At 39.4% G+C, this 21,283-nt stretch overlaps 1 protein-coding gene across 3 annotated transcripts in view; it reads right to left on the reverse strand.

Annotated features, from left to right (window-relative positions):
• Positions 1-21,283, reverse strand: part of SLC66A2 (solute carrier family 66 member 2) — a 58,231-nt gene that overhangs the window by 30,618 nt on the left and 6,330 nt on the right. Inside the window, exons 2-4 of one of the 3 annotated variants that reach the window (XM_064666437.1) lie at positions 19,738-19,871; positions 17,241-17,294; positions 15,500-15,553 (exon numbers count right to left, since the gene is read on the reverse strand). In XM_064666437.1, coding sequence (XP_064522507.1) covers positions 15,500-15,553; positions 17,241-17,294; positions 19,738-19,871 — 242 coding nt within the window. The remainder of the gene's footprint in view (positions 1-15,499; positions 15,554-17,240; positions 17,295-19,737; positions 19,872-21,283) is intronic. The other 2 variants (XM_064666447.1, XM_064666449.1) reach the window with 2 other exon arrangements.

The raw sequence follows: 21,283 nt of genomic DNA on the forward strand, positions 1-21,283 counted from the left end.
ATCTATTGTAGTTGATAATAATAGCGTAGGCTGGTGAAAAAGAATCCCGTTTCACAAAAAAGTTTTGTATTTCTGGATTTTTATTCTATGCTGGAATAAAAAGAAAGACTTTGGGAAATCTGGGGGAGGATGAAGAGAGAGGCAAACATACAGATGGGATTTAGGAAATAAGTTGAAATTTTTAACATCTCTGATTTGAATTAAAGACCTTCCACCTAGGTTTTTCCATGTCCTGAGGGAGCACCTGGTCATGACCCTAATGCCCATTCAGGTCTGGAAGCATCTCCTGTCAGCAAAAATTCTGACCAATTTTGACCAAACAAATTAATTGAAATAATTTATATGCATGTGTTTGTGAAGACATGACAATTCACCAGTGACAACCAAAAATCAATTCACAAATTTCAGGCCAGCAGTAGCAGAAAAATCTCAACTTACAACTTCTCATTTGCTACCATAAACATAATTTAAGTATACCAAAATTTGTAAGGTTGACTATGGAAATTCACCTACTGTGTTTTTTTAAAAAATGTAGGTAGATAAAGCTGGCAATAATTTTGAACTCCATGTGACTTTCTAGGGAAAGGGGAATAAAAAAGGACTTCTTGTAGCACGTTTTCCAGAACCTACATACCTGCAGTCTTCCCTCATGACCTTTAAACCAAAACTCAGTCTATTTTACAGCAGCAAGTCTGCACATATCTAAGTTACTGTATACTGACCCCAAACAGTAGGAATTTCCACCCAAATTACTTCATTGCATTAGCAGAAAGAATTTAAAGGAAGTGAGACCAGTAGAGTTTCACTTCAGTGCTTGCAAACTGCCTTATTGATTACAGCACTTGTAACTAGAAGAGCTGAGACAGAGCTACCGTGAAACAGAATTTCCCTTTCAACTTCCCAGCTATTTAGTCTGACCACAGATAAATCCCTGTTTTGACAAGAGCAGTGGTTGTTATGCAAGATGCCACTTCTGAATACCACAGTTTCTGAACACCTTGTTCCTGCGGTTTAATACTCCATAGTTAACAAATCTTCAAGATCTGATTAGAAAGGCAATGGTAGTAGATTTAATAAAGTGGCTCTGTCATGAAGAGTTTGGTGATGACATAGGTGTGCATTCACAAATTGTGCACATTTCACAGCAGAATTTTAAGCCCTTCTCATCCCCCTCAAGCTGTTAACAGGACAAATGTTTAGCTCCTTGAAGCATTTCTCACTGAAGCCACAAAAAGTGGGTTTTTCCCTTTTAAGATTTTACACGTAAAAAAAGGAACAAGCCTGTATTTTAAACCAGATCTGTTCACTTATTTAGTTCAAAACATAATTCCACAAACTGTTCTGTCAGTACAACTGAGGGGGCAAGAATGAGTGGGGGGAAAAAAGAAAAAAGAGGATCAAGAATATCTTCGGCATTGCTGCTAAGCATCCTGGCACCCAGCCATTGCTGGAGGCAAACGACTTTGGCTGTTATGCCCTTTTATAAATAATTTTACTTTCAAAAAGGACAATAAAAAATCTTCACACCAAAACAGGCAGAAGACAGTGAACTGGCAATGTTGATCAGTGAGATGACTTTGCCACCACAGGACATCATCCTTTTATCCCTGGCCAAGTGGTACAGGGATTTGCCCTCCATGCTGTGTCCCTTACGCACTGTGTACTCAGGAGCGCAGGGGATGCAGAGAATGATGACAATGTAGTGAACCATAAACAATGAGCTGTCAAACAACAGTCCTATCCATAAATCCCTCATTAAATTTCTGAGTTCTGCTGTGAAGAAATAGTGAATCTCTTCAAAGCGTGAGCAGTTCTTTGACATCTACTGTACACAGAAATTTAATGAAGAACTTGTGGATAAGACTATTTTAAGCCATTTCAATATTAAGTTTGCTCTATTCCCTAAGTGCAGTTACTTGTTCTACTACAACCTACTCTCAACAGGGGGTGAAGAAAGGCATTAGGGAGTAAAGAGTGTCTCTGAAGACACAGTAAAAATTCTAAGGCAAAAGACATTTTCTTAAAATAACTGCTCCTGATTTTCACATGCAAAGACAAGAAAGGGCAGCAGTGGAAAACCTCAACATAAGCAAGGAGTCATTGCAAGTTTTTCGTGGTTTGTATACATGGCCAAAAAAATGAGGGTGATGGGAAGCAGAGAATTTCAAGACCAGCAGCTGTTTTTTTCCAAGGCTCTACAAACTGGAGACAAAGAGGGGAAAAAATTTTTACCTAGCAACAACTGCAGTTTGTGACATTGAAAAAGCAACCTACTAAAAAGTCACTTTAAGTAAGAAGGGGATGGCATAATTTTTATTATCATGAATATAAACATCAAGTTTTAAAGATGAACTACACACAGAGGCACACACAAAAAACGCAGCAAGCTTGTAAAGGCTACTGAAGTGTGTGTAAAACCAAAGCAGTCTATGTATTTTAGAAACAGCAGTACTGGTCCTTATTTTGATGGGAAAAAAATTCTGACACTCGTATACCTTAAGCGAAGAAACAGAGATGTTCTGAATATTTAAAATGTTGCATCTCCCAAATTCTCTTCAGACTTTTTAGTTGCAATGGGTTATAGTAAAAAAGACAGCTTTAAGCAGCTATTAAAAATAAAAAAACATTTCTCTGAAAACTCAGGATCTGTCTTCCTTTCACTGGTTTCTATGTCTCGCTGGAATCAGACATGATGAACAAGACCATTTTTTTTTAAACGTACAATGCAAGTAAAAATAAATCTGTCAGAAAGGAATTCTGGGATTTGGATTTTTTTCCCCTACCCATGGGAGGGGACATAGGATTCTGATGCAGTAGATGTAATGCATACTGATCATGGAGCAGAGCAAACAGAAAGTAGGGCACATATTAAATGCATCTGAAAGGAGACCTTCATAACTTCAGGAATAATGGTGGTATAGCTGTTCCCCCCACAAAAGGGAAACATGCTGATTACTAGTAATCTAAGTGTTTGGAGGGAGACTGTGTACACCCTGACTCTCACCATAAATTTCCCCAAAAAATAGCACCTTTTCTGCTGTTGATTCAAGAGGATGCAGGAAGCAGCTTCTCACGAGGAGCTAAGTTACATCCTTTCTTCCTCAGCCTCACTCAGTATTATGCTACCTCCTCCTACAGAGACTGCACACCACACTCTTAGTTACAAGACAAAGTAACATTCTGAAGATAAAAACATTTGCTCTGAAGCATAAAACAAAATAAAATTTTGAAATGTGATTATGCACACTTCTAATGAGGCCTATGTTTGCCAACCTATTATTATCATTTAACTCATTACTGCACAGTTTTAACAAGTCAAATGCTACATCTAAAGAATTAATGGCTGGTGCACTGGAACCAGAGCTTAGTAAGCTTTGTCTGCCTCTGCAAGAACAATTTTTTACTTTTTCAGTTTAGCCTAAAAAAAATCTCATTTATTCTAACAACAAGAAACTGATGGGAGCTGAATAACACCTGCTTTGTTCCATGTTTTTGAATAGTAAATGAGAGTAAAAAAAGGATGAGGAAAAAAGAGTAAATTAATTCTACTAAAAACCTATCTAAAAATAATATCCATTTCATTTGTTTGGGGTTTTTTTAAAGCATTTCCACAAAAAAAACCTTCAGAACAAACACTGGGGTTCATTTACATTTTTTAAATTTAAATTATTTCATATTTGTTTTCAATCAATTTTCAACCCAAATGGCTTGTTATAAGTTACAAGTAAAAGTAATGCAATATGTGACCATTTAATGCATTTTTAACATGATAAAAAATGTCACTTGAATGGATCATTACTAAAACACAGAGGTATTACATTTATACATATTCACCACATGAACCAAGTTTTCTTTAGTCAAGACTCAATTTATTTTATTCCCATATTTCTTGCTTGGTAATTTAAATCATTATTTGCAAAGACAGCTCCAACACCAAATATAAGACTTCCTTGTCCCAGCTTCAATGAAGTAGAGTCTGTGGAAATCAAAGGGAGAGGATTTGGGCCTTAAAGCAGGAAGAAGTGTTTGTGGGACAAGTCTCTGAAGTGAACTCAGAAACTGATACGACTTAGAAAAAAATTCTTCCACCTGAATTTTCTCTCTTCCTTGACACAATGTCCTGTATGACCCTCCAGCAGTCCAGGTTGCGATCTGGAATGTAGCTGTAAACCAGCACTGCTTACGGACACTGCGCTGTCACACCAGTAAATGGCTACATAATTTGTCCCAAAATCTAACACAATAATCCCTTCTGAGTGCACACAAGAGTAAGGAGTATCAAGCGGGAGGGCAGGGGAGAAGATGATGTACTGCCTGGCTTTGAAAGTTGACTGCCACGTCTCAGTGAAGATGAGCTAGGGCAGAGTCAATAGTGGTGTTATTAACTTCTATAAGTAGGCCAAGTCTGCGCTACTGCAGCATTCCCCTCAAATAGCCTTCACACTTAATGCCAAGGTCTGTGCCATTTTCCACAGCAATGCCCATCTCCCCAGCACACAGGAACAGAACTGACAGATAATTCATACACAAATTTCTTCTTTTTAGCATTTATAAGTCACCTCTTTGGGCACCTGTTAACTGACCAAACATCAGAAGTGACAACTTGGTATCCATACCAGAAGGGTGTTTGGTTTGGTTTCTCTTCTTCAGCATGCCTTGGGCCTGCAGGTTCATAAAAAATGATACAAAAAAATAAACATCGATAAATGTGACTGTGAACTTACTATTGCCAAAGAAAATCAATAAGAAAAACTTAATATGGCAGCAGGCAGTTTTCCCTGACGCGGTGCTGATCTCAGCACCACAGAATGCAGTATTTATCTCACCAGACTTGACATACTGGAGTCCAACCCACCAGCCTGAGCTAGGGATTCAGGTCCTTTGCAATTCATGGAGAAACACTGACTTGCCTTCAGCTTCTGCAGGCCACTGGGGGAGTCAAGGGGAGAACCAGACAGGATGCCGCCTTCTTTTACAGGAAACATTGAGATTCCAGATGTCTCTCCATCCCAAGTCAGGAGCAAATCACACTGTCAGATACACACATTAAAAGATAGGGGACCAGCAGTACCTAAACAGCCTAAGGGCCAGGATGCCGGCTTCAGGCTCCCACTGAGGGCTCTCTTTCCTGCCTGCAGCCTGGCTTACTGGGGAACCGTCAGAGCCACTTTGCTCACACTGATACACTCTGGGTTATTTGTGCAAGCAGGAGCCTCCACTTCAGTCTGTCATACCCCAGGTGAGTGCCATGACACTGGCTTAGACTGGACTGCTCAGCTGCAGCCTTTACAGGGCTAAAGTCATTCAGGGGCAGAGGCAGACACAAACTAAATGGGCGGTGAGGGCTAAACACAGCTGATTGCAGGCATCCTTTTTATGGTGGTAACAGGAGATCAAGAACATATAGGACAGCAGGAGCATCTAAACCCTCTGCCTTAATTTATCCTTGCTTAGCATTCCCATGGGATACAGATATAGAGCACCTAGTTTCTACTGCTTAATTTTACTGCTTCAGAGTTGGGACACAAACTGGAATTTCCTATGTCATCTCTCAAAAGTAAAGAGCCAAGGGAGACTGGCTAAGATCTCTCTTCTTTCTCACTTGAAATATCCTCTTAGGGTTTGAAAACCCATTTCCAATAAATAATCTTTGGTGCATCACTGCTTGCAAAGTGGGAACATGGAAGGGGGGGGAAATGGAAATCTTTCAGTAAAACAAAGCTATTCCCAATTGTTTTTGTTCCAGGATGGTCAGTATACTACATCACAGATTAAAGCGTGACATTTGTGTCTAAATAGAAAAGCTTTATTTTGTCTTCCCTTGATACAGCAATGAAGATGGCAAGGCAAAAGTCCTGAGCAAATGATGTCCTCAAGGCCACATGTATCAACTGAGCAGCTTTTCAGAGTGACATGTCTGTCTTTCATATGGAGTCCATGTTTGAGGGTCAGCAGCAGAAACTGAATGAAAGCTATGCCGCCATCTCCTGTACAGGACATAAGTTTGATGTTAACAGATGTTGACTCTGATGATGAGTTCATGTGTTGAACTGTTGATTCTATACCACTTACATAAATGCAAAGATAAGGTTCTTTAAAAATACATGAAATCTACAAAATGTAGATGTACCACAATCTATAACAAGATCTTAAAAACGTGCTGCAACCAGAATTTTTTTTCCTAGCAAGCTGTCTAGACAATCCATTATGTCTGGGCAGCCAGCACTGGGCAACAGTGCTTCTTTAATCACACACCACGTCATGTAGACTTACAAACCACTTAGGAAAATAAAAAAGTGACCTATCTAGGCATCTGTACTAACAACTAAAACCCCCTCAAATTGAAAGTTTATTCTGAACTCTGTGGGAAGTTGAGTTACCCTTTAAATATTTCTTTACTTATATCTTTTGCACTGAACTGGCAACTTGGCAATCATCTAGAAAATCATTGTTTCTCTTCTCACTTTTTTGCTTACAGAAACTGGAAGAGATCAGACAAGCAGCAAAGCAGGCTATCACAGTGAAAGCTAGATAACTAACTGTCACCATGGCTCTAAACTTGCCTCTTCCAGTCTTGCATTAATAATGCTTTAATGTGCTTTCACTGGTGAGGGAGGTCTGCCCCCTACAGCTCCTCAGCCCTGCTAGCAAAGCTGAGGGAGTGAAGCAGTACCCACAGAACAGGAAAGCAGGAATTTGGGAGTACCTAAATTTATGCAAGCCATCTGGCACAGATGGGATGCATGTAAGGGTGTTGAGGGTGCAGGCTGGTGTCTTTGCAAGGCTAGTCTACCGTCTCTGATAGGTCATGGTATTGGGAGAGATTTTTCTATGACTGGGAAAAAAGTTTAAAAAAAGTCACACCTATCTTCAAGGAGGAGATCCAAGGAACCAAAGGCCAGTCAGGATAACCTCATCCCTGGCACGGTTATGGAAGAAGTCCTCATGGAAGTCATTTCAAAGCACATGAAGCACAAGAAGGTGACTAGGGCAGCCTGTGGGGCTTTACCAAGGGCAAACTGCATCTGACCAACCTGACTGACTTCTGAGATGGCTGGCTTTAAGAGCAAGAGGAGAGCAGTGGGTGTTGTTTACAGTGCCTTTAACAAGGCTGCTAACAGTCTTCTACAGTATCTTTATTAACAAAATATTGATTGGTAAGTGGACAATAAGAAAGGTAGAAAATTGGCTGGGTCATCAGGCTCAAAGAATTTTCCCTCTCAAAGGAAAAACATAATTTATGACCAGTTACAAAGCAGCCCACAGTGATCAATACTAAGGCCTACACTCTTCAATATATTTTATTAACAACCTGGACGATGATGAGTTCATGAATACCAAATCAGGGAGTGTGTGCAATAAACAACTTCCTCACAAGGGGAAGTGAAGGGGTACGCACTGATCTCTTCTCTCTGCTGTCCAGTGACAGGACCAAAGGGGAAGTTTAGGTTGGATATTAGGAAAAGGTTTTCCACCCAGAGGGTAGTTGGGTACTGGAACAGGCTCCCCAGGGAAGTGATCACAGCACTAAGCCTGACAGAGCTCAAGAAGCATTACTCCATGATCTTGCTTAAAGAATAAATCTCACCATTCGGATCTAGACGTGACAATGGCATGTGACAAGCTCAACAAGTAGGTAACTGCAAAAGCTTCTCACATCTGTCAAACTGAAGCAGCATCTTTGCTGCTTCATGTGTATACATGTTCCCTGATCTGCAGAACAAGCAGATAAAGCAATTTATTTGAACATTTAGATGTATCGTTGCTGTTGTCATTAAGGCACATAAATATTCTGGGTCCCACCATGAAGGAAAAGATTTTTGCAAAATCTCTGTTTATAAACTATTTCTACAGTTACGACCACAGCCCTGAAAGCAACATCAGACTCCTCTCTCCAGCTGAGTGGCTCAGCAGGCAAGTTTTGGAAACCCCAGAGCACCCTCATGTGGCTAGATGTTGCTAGAAGCTCTCCTTCTTCCACCTAAATTGCATGCAACACAAGCAAAACTCACATTTTATTCACAGTCAATAGAATAAATAAACACATAAACTCTCCCCGCCACACCACCAACTGGAAGTGCTGCTTGTGCCAGAAGTAGTATTTCTGCTGCCGCACAGCTCTTCCAACCTTGTTTCAGTCTCCTTCCCACCACACTACAGCTGGATGACAGGCCTCACAGGGACTGCTGGAGGGCCAGGCAGGGGCACCAGCAGCCAGAGTGAAAGTCCCAGGCACCACACTCCAGAAACACAGCGCTGAACCTCCTGTGATACCTCTATATATTACTGCTCACTCCCAGATGGAGAGTAACCTTCACCACCTCTCCCTTTTCTCCCCATGTTAAAGGACAGATTTCCTTCAATTTAAGGCAACACTGAAATTTCCTGGTAGCAGGTAATGATTTTTTTCTTTCCCCTGCTCACCTTTTTTTTTTTTTTAATAAACACAGGCTGGGAGAACAACAGCTGTACTCCTCCTTTCCAGCTCTCCCAGCCACTGCAGTGTGCTCTTTATGCTGCACAGCAAAGGAAAGGCGCCGCCACTGCATGAGCCTCCCTCACTCCATCTAATCTGTGCCCTGCCTGTCCATTCCCTTTCTCTTTGTAGCAGGTAGGCTTTTGGAATAGACACAGGCCCTTCACATGTTACATTGAACCTGGCAGACCTTCTTAAACTGCACTGTAAACTGTATTAGAAGTAACTAAAAGAACAGCCTGCTTCCAATTTCACATTGAAGCCATTCAAGAGCAGTAGCAAGGTTGGTGTAAGAGAAGGGGTCAAAAGGCTCAAGTCTGAACCTACTGCTCTACCACAAAAAAACATCTTACTGAAACCATTCTGACCCTGAAGAGATTTTACGAGTCTGTGGTTGGCTGTTTTCCCTACTGCCTGTCAGCTCAAAACTTAAATAATACTTTCAAAACGTGGTAGCAGCAAAAACAGAACACCATCCTCCAGGTTCTCTACTCTGATCACAAGTAAACACATGTAACATCATCTTCTCAACTCCCTGTTTTAGGGATAGAGAAGATGCACATTTTTTACCACCAATGACCAGAGCCAAATGAATTAACATGTGATACAAAACATTATAATGCTCATACGGCTGACAAAGGAAACTACAAATATTTTATTTAAAATCTCAAGTACTTTGGATTGGAAGAGCCTTCTGCAGGACATCTAGTCCTGTCAGTTCAAAAGTAACCTGTTAAAAATTTAAAAACAGAGGACATTTCACTTTACAAAGTGGTACTTTGAACCTTTCAGATTAAGAATCAGTAAATTTTTAAACTATCATGAAGAACCAGTTTGACTACAAGTTACTGTGTGCACTACAATAAAATATAAGCAAAATGTTATTGTCCACATTACATGAGATCAGAATAACACCTTAAGGCTTTGGAGTTTTCAGTTTAAGAACCAAAAGAAGTTGTGGGTAGCAGTTCCAATTTCTCAAGTCTTTTGAAAGAATACTTTCTACAATACAGCCCTCAAAGCACAAAGATGCTATCTGTACTTCTCACCGAATGTAAAATATTTCATTTAGTGTACCAACCGGGCTGGTTAAAAACCTATGTGTATGAAACAATCAGCAGTCACCAACTCCCACATACAAATTCAAAGAAAGAAACATTATGGTCAGATAAGGTTTTAGTTGTCAAAGATGCCATCTCTGAGTAAAGTCTCAAAGAACTTTTTTTGTCAAGTTGCCAAACAAGAAGTCTGGAAACTAAAATTCATTCAATGGTTATTAAAAATTATAGACACTCTAGAACTGATGGTTTCACTGCATGCTAAAAATATAACCTGAAATGCAACTCACCCATCCACATTCCACGGTGGGTGTTTATTCCATTCTCAGCCCCACAGGGAACAATGACCTGATGATTCTTCTCACTTAACTGGTCTAGTAAACAGGCTAAACTTGGGAAAAACTTCCCAACTGAACAGAGCTTGAAGCTCACTGTTTCTATTTCAGACCTGCACAATGCACACTTTGTCCCCAAGTTGTCTGTCAAAGGCCATCACCTCTCTGCCTACCAATTCAAGTTTCAACCTAAATGAAGGTACTAAGTTTCAATCCAAAGCCTGAAATCAGCAGGAGCCTGTTCCACCATCACTGTGCTAACTAAAATCCTGGAAAAACGATTAAGTGTTACCACCCGAACAAGACCCCTCTCCTCTCTGAGTTACACTACCTACACAAAGAAAACGGCAGGTCAACAGTCAAAAAAGCTATTTACCTGGCAGATCCAGGTCACTCCACTTTCAGATGAGTCAGACCCAGTAAGATTTCAGCAGGAAGCATATTCACTAAGAACATAAGACTGCAACTTGAAAAAAAGGACCCATACACTAACATGACATAACAGGCACTCCACAGATTTCACATACTAATAAACCAGCAAGCAGAATTAAGACATAAGCCCTTCGCATTTCTTGGACTCTGAAAAAATACTGCCTTATTTTTTGATATAAACCACATTTCATCACCTTACCTTTCTCCAACAGGAAACTCAAACATCTGTGTTTAGATAACATAGGCCTGTGGTATGAGGCACCCTATCAAACATGCCTGCCCTGCTCTGGAGTAGATCAAAACACAGTAGATCCTGTCTGTGCTGGCTCACACATTCATCAAGTGATCACAGAAAGGCTCAAGAGCAGCAGGCTCAAGAGGAGGAAGCGGGGATGCCTGGAATTACAGAGTTTGTCTAGCCATGATGAAGCCCTACTTTCCCGGAAATGTCTGAATATTTGCCTGCCGATGGGAAGTAGTGAATTAAATCCTTATTTTGATTTGCCTACATGCACAGCTTCTGCTTTACCTATGAAAGTGTCTTTATCTCAACCCAGGAGTTTTCTGACTTTTACCCTTCTGATTCTCCCCTCCAACCCACTGCAAGGGAGTGAGTGAGCAGCTGTGTTGTGCTGAGCTGCCTACTGGGGTAAGCCCATAACACAGGGACAGAAGCATGATTCTTTGTGGCTTTACTACAACTACTGATGTTATATCTGCAGTTCATAAATGGAACAATATATCTGAAATCAGTTTAAGACTTGGAAGCTATTGCCTCATACTTTATGTATCACTCATGCAGGTAATGTCAGTCTCTTCTATTGCCAAGGTCACCCATGTCTCCCACGAACAGAAAACACCTTTAGCCTTTCTTAAAGTGGCCACCTTTATTCTCATGCAAGTCACCACTTACCTCTCAGATATAAATCTCCTAGATGCCATGCATTCCCAGAGTGACCTGCCCACCTGGATCCCTTACCACAGTATCTCTAAGTCTGTGGACATATTTACTGCAAGCCTCCCTCTCCCCTCCTGCTCCTCCCTCCATAGCCATGTGGCCCAGTTGCCTCCACCACATGGAAATGGGAGAATAAAAGCAAATCCATTCCTTGACCACCATGGTCAGGAATGTACTTTTACATAGAGCTCTATGTTCCACCGGGTAACAAGCATGCAGGAAACAGACTGGCCTTATGCCACCACCTCACTGAGGGGTGTGTGTTTCTGGGTCTCACCTTAAGGAAACTGTAAAATGCCAGAGGGAGGGGTCATAGCTGCTCAGAGGCCTCAGCAATCATCAAACATTCTTTGGATTTCTCCCTTTACAGCTGTCTTTTCTGAAAGGAAAGTATCTCGCTGGAATACAGGATTTAATTAGATAAACATATAATCATGGGTAGAAGGGATCTAAACCCTTCCATGATCACTTCCATGTTCAATTGTGACAGAGGTGTGACAGCTGCAGCCCAGCAATAACTATGCTTTTTGTTATGTATTTAAATGTCCACTGTACAGGGAATTCAACTACTGGGCAGCATGGTATCAAAGTCACATACTTTCAAATGAAACCAAAGTGCTGCCCACAACCACCAGAGGAAAACTGTGTCTCTGCTCAGGTTGTGGGGCCTGGACAGAGAAGCACATCGTGCATGTTACTTACAGAGCACCCATGGAATATCACAGCCTCCAAGCCCAGCGCCCCTGCTGAACCCAAGCAGACCAAACACTCTGAACAGAAGAACCCAGAGAGCTGATTAAATAAAGTTTACATCTTTCATGGCACATGTACTATATTAGTGCTGTTCTAGAATATGTCAACACTTATTTTATCACATGCTAACTGATGCCCTGAGTTAACTAAAGAGTGTGGACAAAAGGAGAGGTGAAAGCATGAGTTATTTACCAGGCTGTCACACTGCCAGTGGAAACTAAGTAGCAGATGCCTGCATCTGCTAAATTCACATTACTGTTTCCTCCTCATTATTATGTAGATACTAAGTCTGTGAAGTCAACTACACAGGCACTTTACATTTTTCCAGCTCTAAAAAAAGTAGTTGAAAATATTTTGCAACAGATATTTGGTGAATCTAAGTTTTTGTCATTTTATTACTACTGTTTTAAAATTTAATGTTACTTGATGAGTTTTTGTTTGGGTTAAAAGCCAGGTTCAGGGTTCGGTAATATGTAAAGTTTTAAAACCACCTTCAGAGAAAGAAGGAGAACCCTTTAGAAGTGTCTTCCAAAACGTTTAACCACCTATCTGGGGGAAAAAAAAAATCAAACAACTCACATCCACTTTGTGTCTCCCCTGCCACACCAATGAGACCACTCACATCAACTTCTAAGGCACAGCCTGTTTAGAGCAACGTTTAGTGTTTTGTTACTTATTTAGTGTTTCTGTTACCCCAACTCTCTCCAATACTCACAGGGCTCAATTATTCACATTTGTTTTAAGACACCTCATCAAGTAAATAAAACAAAAATAATCAAACCATTCAACTGCAGCTTTGCTCAGCCTCAGCAGTTGCTTTGCTAACAGGTACTAGGCAGAACTAGATACCTGCATCAGAAAACACAGGGAATAAAGCATAATTCCTTCAGAACTAGAGCTACAAGTTTCTTCTTAATCCGTCCTTTGTCCAGGAAAAAAGGGGGAAGAATTTTATTTCTGTATGAAATCAGGAAACCCTACACTCTGGGGCCATCCTGTAAGCTTTATTTAATCTACTTAGGTCACTCAAACTGCATCAACCCTCTCCCACATCCTTAACTCTCCTCAGTACAGACTGCTAGAAAGTCACTTTTCAGAGTCATGTGCCAGAGATAAAGGCTTTTTCAGATAGCATGTGGAAAAACAGTGGCATTAAGTGGTTTGTTGGATTACTGACAATAAAACTAACCTAAAAGCAGTCTCGGGGAGCACAGCAGGAGTTCAGTTGCTATCCAAAGGGAGGCACCAAACAAACACCTCGGCACTTATCTAACAAGTTCACCTGAAATTCTCTGGTAGACCAGTACATTTTCAGATTAATCATTCAACAGCTCTGTAACGAAAATAGTGTTCATAGATAATCTTCAACTAGAAACACAACATACAGAGCGTTTACTACATAACCAGAAAAAGAAAGTAATATAATAATTTCTGAAGCCTAAAAATATACTGAATAACACTTTTTACACCACTGAAATAAACAAGGGAAATTAAAAAAAATAATCTGTTTTTCTAGAACAAAAGTTTTAATTAAAACTGACTAAAGGACACAGTGAGAATGCACTAGCATATGAAAGTATGGCAAATATTCCCCTTACCTAATCTCTAAGTGAGCTTCCCTAGAGATGTAGCAAAACACAGCACTGCAGGACATAGCTCAGTTAAGCCCTCTGTAAATTGAAGTCTGACATAAAGCATCATGCATCCCACTTTTTAAACCACCAGTACATACTTTTGTATGCACATTATACACAAACACCTCAAAACATTTCTAATTTATTTACACCAGTAAGAATTATCACATTTCAGACTTGCCCACCCCACTCTTTAAACTTCTGAGAGCAGTAGCATAAGACTGTTTTGTTCCTTAGCGATAATTCCATTCATCCCATTTTGCTAAGCAATTTTAAAATGAACTTCAAGTAACACCTATTAACCAAATGTTTCAGACTTAAATCAGATGGATTAAGAGGTATGCTGCTTTACTCTACAACCCTCATCTTTTTAAGCTATCAAACCACCAAATTTTTAATCCAAAAGACAAGAAAAAATAATCTGAAACAAATAGAAGGTCATATTAAGTTACTTATTTCTGTTTAACTACTTGAAGCAGACAGCTGTTTCTAGCTCTGACACTGTAAATAAAGCACTGCTGAATACTAGTAAAAGACAAAAGGAATGCAGGCACAAGGAAGACAAGACTGCTTAAACAGGATTGCTTAAACATTACATTCCATTGGTTAGTGTTGCAAGCCAGTGAGAATGACTACAAACTAGAATTAAAGACAAACAGAAAAACCAAATAGCTTGATACCAAATCCAGAAAAAAATGTTTTGAAAACATAAAAGGAAAAGGTGCTTTGCAAAATACTGGTATCAGACCAAAAAAAAAGATAAATTTCCCAAAGCATGCATTTTGCCCCTAAATCTCAAAGGGAGGATCCAAAAGATGAATCATTAAAAGAGAGTCTATGGAACCTTAACAGGTATGGTCTTATGGTTTCGAAAAAGCTTTCAGGTTAATATCACTCCTCAGTAGTGTTTCTCAGAGCTAACTCCAGTTTAATTAACTGTATGTTGAGAAATATAGAAGTAGAGCTTCTCCTTTTGCAGCAGTAATGTTCTTCTTTGCCCTGTACATTTTCAGTTGACTACTTACTAATTCAAGAATTCCAACAGAGCACAACTGGTACCAATGTGAGACTCTGAATCAATTGAATTAAAATCAACTTTGGGGAACTTCTGTGTCTCTAGTCAGTATAACTTCTTCGATGCAACAGCCCAACTTATTTAGAACAAAATTACCATGACTTGACTAAAACTACTAAGAGTTGAAAAATACTGCAAAGCTGGTTTGCACCTAATATTTCCTCTTCCTTAGGGAAATCAAACAACATAGATTCCAACTCTGAAATCAAAGCTCTCATCTTAAGTGTTACTAGTTCCCAAATAACAATTTTGAGTCTGCTCTAATGAAAGAGAGGAACAGGTAAATTTCACAAGGATTCGGGCATTTTGCTTGAATATAAGTGTTGTGTGAAATTTCTTGTCTCGCATTCTGAACAATGGTGAAAGATATTTCTGTATTTTTCATAATTTCCTCCAGAGTAAGAACTGAAGGAAGACGACTGAGTCTGAAGAGGTGGATCTCTGCATCATGTAATATTTTGTTTGTCCAGCTTGGGAAGGAATAAGGAAGATACCACTGAGACACACAATGTGTTCAATTCAACTGTCTTCAAAGACTTGGTTTCTGAAATAGAGCTGAAAGCATCTTTTCCTCTATGAATATTAAAAGTGGGCAAGGGAAAATTAAAAAAAAAAAAATCAGACACCAGGTTTTAGTATGTCAAGAAAAGGTAATGCAAATGTTCTCTAAAGAAATGATCATGCAATCATTTCCAAAACTGGTCACAAAAAGTAGCAAATCATGAACTATGTAGTTAAGAGGACAACTTCATGCAGAATGGGTTTGTACAGTACATACCCAGATAGGATCTCTTGGGAGGTGCTTTGATTTCTTCATCCTTACTATCTGCAGCTACATAAAAAATAATTGAGGGGGGAAAAAAAGAAAGGAAAGACAAACAGACTTTTATAATTAAATGCAACAGAGGTTATTTTAGTTTAGTCAGTTAGTACACTTTACTTATTAAAATAATAGCCAAACCAAACCATGTTAGAAATTTTAGTCCCCATGCTTTCTAGAAGGCTCCCACCCCACGATGTTAAGATAGGGTCAAGCAGTAGGAAGTCCCAGAAGAGTCTCAATGCACAAACCTACAACAATGTACCTAGGAGGGGCAAATAAAGGCTTAAAAAACAATGTAACAGATAGCGTGACTCTTACTTTAGACCATATAAACTCTTACTTTTCATGATCAGAGAAAACAAGCTGTTATCTCAGCAACACTGAGTGTGTAGGCATGTATGTATAAACAGCTGAGACAATAGGGTTGCCCTGTCTCCAGCGGAAAATGCTATTCTAAAATACTTTCACAAAGCCCATCATCAAGAATAGAACAGACCTCATCTGCTCCTGTGCTGCATGCTATACTTTCACTCTAACCCTCCTCCTCTGCCAGTTGAAAACCATGTATTACACAAGAGTGTTTTCCAGTGCCAAAAACAGAGCTCTTCAAGGGATCAGAGTGCTATAATAAGATACAAGTTATAAAGCAGATTAGGACAACTAGCAGTTGGAAGGAAGACAAAACTGGAAGAACAATCAGAGGAAATCATCTCCATGTAAAAACACAAGAGCCCATACTCTGCTTACAGAGCCTGGGCTGCAGTACAGTAAGGAGAGTCTGTTTTTAACAAATGCTGTCCACTAGTTTTCAGTATAGTTCATACACTCAGGGGATTCAAAATCTGACACAATGTCTTGGGTATGACTGAAATCTTTGTTGAAGAGACGTGGAAGGATTATTCATGGAAAGAGAGAAAAGGTTCTTCATAGAGTGTCTGTCTCCATGAATACGGAGAGACTGCTCTGGCCTGCCAACATTCTCAAAAGTGACCAGATGTTTGCAGCTCTCTGTATCTATGACCACCTTGCTTCAGCCATCTCTTGATTCTCAAGTCAAAACATAGTACATGCACATTTTGCTTTTCAATATTCAGCTCTTTAGCATGCCCCAGAAATAAAACACTTTGAATAAAAACAACAAAAAAAAAACCCTGCCACTGAACCCTGAATCTTTCTACACTGAACAAACAACCCAGCATACATACAGATGCACAGACAACAATTTAAAAGTTGGGAACAAATAAGGAAAGCTATTGTTACCACAACAATGGTACCAGAAGATCTCCATTAAAGCAGTTAAAATGCAATTAAATTAATGTTAAATACAGGACAAAAGATGAGAGGTATTGTTCATGCCTGCTGATTTTATCTGAAGACTCCTTCTTGTAGCTTTCAAAGCATTCATACGCAGGAGAGAGAACAATCCTATCACTCGAGGTTTTAAAATCAAGTTGGGGGTATTTGTTGTTTTCATATTTTGCTTGTTTGGGGTGTTGGTTTTTTCCCAATCCGAACTGTTAAAAACAGGTTACACAGTCCAAGTTTTAAAAAAATAATAAAATAGCTGGATATATAAACAGGACTTACTCTATTTTCGATCAGTACTTGTACTAGAAGGATAAAGTTTATGTATCCAAAACAAAAAATCAGAGAAGGCAGCAGCAGCACAAGATGGGCTCCATCATTTTCAACTTACTTTTACTTTGTAATACTAAAAGTGCAGAGGGGGAATCCCATAATTGAGAAATAACTGAGAAAAGGAAAAAAATTAAGAAAACTTGGATAATCTTTTTAAGTTCTCTATATAGAGTCTACAAAAAAAATAATCAAACATTACTAGAAAGCATCTAAGAAGACTGCATTGTTTGTGCTATGATAGTTACCCTACAAATGAAAGCACAAGCATTTTGACTGAATGGCTTTATGCCTATATTTGAATTGCTATTGATACGTATTTTAACCCAGTAACACCACAAAACAGGTTAGAGAATACAGAACAAGCTTGCCAGGATTTGAAGAGACTGCTTTGGAATGCTTCAAGATAGGAACCAGATTCCCTCTGAACTAGTTATTACTTAAGGGACCTTATTTGTGAGAATAATAAAACAAAAGAAAAAAAAAGGCAACTCCCAGATCATTCAAAACACACTCGTAAACATATACTTCTGTGACTTGGAGGAAGTATCACATTTAACAGTAATTTAAGAAAACAGCAAACTCCCTTCCACTGAAATATTCTTTCTAAATATTTTAGATTATTTTGCAGAAACATTCAAAGGGAAGATAGAAGTTAAAGAAGAAAAATGTTTAAAATTAAGGCCAGCCATGTGAGAAATAACAGATTACATTATCATACAGAAATAGTGTACCTTCCCCTCAGGCTTCTGCAAGGTTAAACAAAAACACTGACTTCAAACATAGCTTTTCACTGCCCCAGTAAGCTATGAGGAAAGAAAGTAAGTATACAGATTTATCATCTTGCCTGAAACACCATAAAATTTAAGAGATAAGATAGGTGTAGGACTAGAAACACAGATCTCACTCCTACTCATACTGTGCTTGAAACATATCATTCTGTGTAGCTTGAAAGGAGCTTTGTACACATCTATATTTTTATTGTGAGCCATCATATAGTTGTCCTTACTAAAAATCAATCCCAGGTAAGAAAAATAATTTAACTGTTCTCAAAGTTTGTGGGAGGATGCAAGCCTTTCGATGAAAACAAATAATGAAGGTCCACAAATAGGTAAAATCTGTCTTTCTAGCAAATTCCACGTGACAATCTGAGTTTCTGGAAAAAGGACCAAATGACACAATGCAACCTTAAGGAGTTTCTATCATCTGGCAAGGGAAAGACTGATTATCCTTTAGAAGACTGTATGTCTTTCAGGGAGAGTTGTTTAAAGAGTGCTATATACTAAACTGAAAAGCCTCCCTTTTTGTCCAAAGGTTACCGAAGCAGCCTGCTACAGTGTGCGTGTGTAAATATGCACAAGGATAATTTCCTCTCAGAAAAGGCAAACGGAGAAACCTCTCTGTCACTCCACTAGCACAGACAGCAAAGGAGGAAGAAAGCATACATGCCCCTCCTAAATGTTTCCCGGATTTTAACTGCTGCTAAATCTGGCTGAAAGTAGATTTTAAGTCATTCATCCTGCCAGACTGACAACCCCTGTGAACAGAGCAGCTTGTGTTTAGAAGTTGGAGTACAGTTCCTCTTCTATATGAATTCACTTACCTGAATAGTTTCACGCTACACTCCACAATGAGCAGGAATGGGAGTAGCTTCCTTAGCTATTAGATAAACTACCCTACTGCACAGCAAGTAGCTGCTGCCTTCTAATGATGGCTATGGATATCTGGAATTGGATCAGACCCTCAATTATTAGGGAGTGTGGAAGAGAACAGATGGAGAGCGTAAATTATACATCCATAATGGCAAAACAACTGACAAAAAGCTGACAGTGTTAATTCTGTTCTTGTTGGTAATAAGCTGTTACATAAAATGTTGTAAGCCAAAGTCAACAAAGAGAAACAAAAACCTACCCCTCTCACATTTCTTATCTGGGGGTTAAAAAACAGGTACTTTCTACAAAGCCTGAACATTTTATTAAATAAAGAATAATACTCTGGCCTGACTGAAATTATCAATGCCTAAAAATTAACAAATAACCGAAATAAGAAATATGTGAAAATTCCCATAAATCCCAACTAATCTCACACTAAAGCCTCAGGGTACACAAAAAGACATAGTTTTGCAACTATATGACAGCACCTCCCCTTTTGACAGTCAATAACTCAAGTAAGTAGAAAATTAGTTTCAAAAGCAAATGTTTGCAATAAATTGCAATAAAATAAAATTTCAGACGATAAAGTATAATCATAACTATGAACTTAGTACAAATTACAGCTAAAAAACAACCCGGGTTAGCACAATGGCATAACAACCAGCTCTATATTCAGAGCATGATGTGAAATATTAAGGAAAACTCCAATTTCTAGACTGAACTGAGACCCATCTATACACATTTACCTGAAAAAAAAGCTGTTTCAAAAAAGATGTTTAGAAAGCACTACACTGAATTATCAAGAAAAGAGACTGGATTGCAATTCAGATAGAACTTTTGTACAAAATACAGTGCACTATACTTTCAAAAACATTTATCCTGCAAAAGCCAGCTCCCGTCACTGACCTGCAAAAGAGCGGCGTTTTATGTTTAGCTCATTGGACACTCGTACTTCAGTGCACAGCTTCAGCATCAGTAACATTGTAATGATCATGATAATGCTTTGCCACAAAAGAGGGGATTCAAAACGCCTTCCAAACCTAAAAAAAAAAAGAAAAGAAAATACATAAAACATTTAAGCATGTGGAAAGGGAAACGCTAACAGCAACAGGTATGAAAGGCTGAGGAAGTTGAAGTCACCAGCCAAACCTAGATGAACATACAGTAGCTCAGAGCAGGAGTATCTGAGAATCTTATTTCAACTGATCCTAGAGATTCTGAAGCCAGAAGCTTAAGACTTTGTTTCCAAAGCCAGCAGCAAGCCTATTATTTTGAAAGGAGAACCACATTCATGAAGGAGTCAAGTCAGTACAGAGAGACCAGAGGGTTATGCCACATTAAAACCAATTACGTGTGCTCTCCACGTACACACTTGGTAGATTCCACATGGACTTCTGTGCAAAACTTACCTTCCTCAATTTTTCAATTTTTAATGTGAAGGCATAAAGACAATAGCACTCTCCTTATAAAGAAATAAATACCTACAGCCCTGTCTGCCTCTAGTCATCTGAGTGGAAAGACCAGGTCTGCAGAACACACGAATTATTTCATCAATTTTTGTCTTATTTGGACCAAGACTGGTGGAAGTAAGGAAGTACAAATGATGTTTGATGGGGGCTTCTGAGCACTTCCTGTACAAAACTGAGAGGTAAACTTGTATTGTGGCCAGTCTTGACTGAAGAGCTTACTCTTATGTGATTGCACAAGATCCTGCAACAGGAAAATGAGAACTCTTCACTGAAGATCAGTGATGCACCAAGCTCCTCTTTCTACATTACTTGATGAAAGCTCAGCAATCCTCACCACACACTCAGTAAGTGCATTACAATTAAAGGGTGGAAGTTTTTCATATGTAGCCCTCAAAATATAGTGCATTACAACAGGAAAGTTGCACACACATCACAGTGAGCTGCTTCTCTGTGCTTATTTCTGCCAGGTATTATACCTTGAACACAGAGGTGCTGAGGAAGTGATTCGGTGAAAACACACTGCTACGCTCCTTCAGCCAGCACCATGAGGCATGCAGGCTTTCTAAATTTCCTAACAGCACAGTTACTATGGTCACTTTCTGACCACATCATGCTGAGTCCTAAGCCTCACAGGCATGGCAACTATTGCCCTCTACAGATCAACAAAACATACTCATATGAAATACATCTTCCCAAACACCAAGCCCCAAAACAAGTCTTGCAGGCAACACAACCCTTTAAACTAGGTCACATATACAGGAAAACAAACAGCTGCCAGCTGCAGAGCAAATACGACATGGCCTTCACCACACTACCTGGATAACAAGACTAGAGGGAATACCAGCGTCAAGGACCACTGTTGGGTTCTTGAAGCTGTAAAAGCAAAGCCAGAACACTCATTTTGCTCTGGGTCATGGACACAAACACCACTCCAAGCTGCTTACCCTACTCTGCATTGATATTAGAGCCTGCCGAAGCAATAC

This window comes from Pseudopipra pipra, chromosome 1 (assembly GCF_036250125.1).
Source record: "Pseudopipra pipra isolate bDixPip1 chromosome 1, bDixPip1.hap1, whole genome shotgun sequence".
Taxonomy (NCBI): domain Eukaryota; kingdom Metazoa; phylum Chordata; class Aves; order Passeriformes; family Pipridae; genus Pseudopipra; species Pseudopipra pipra.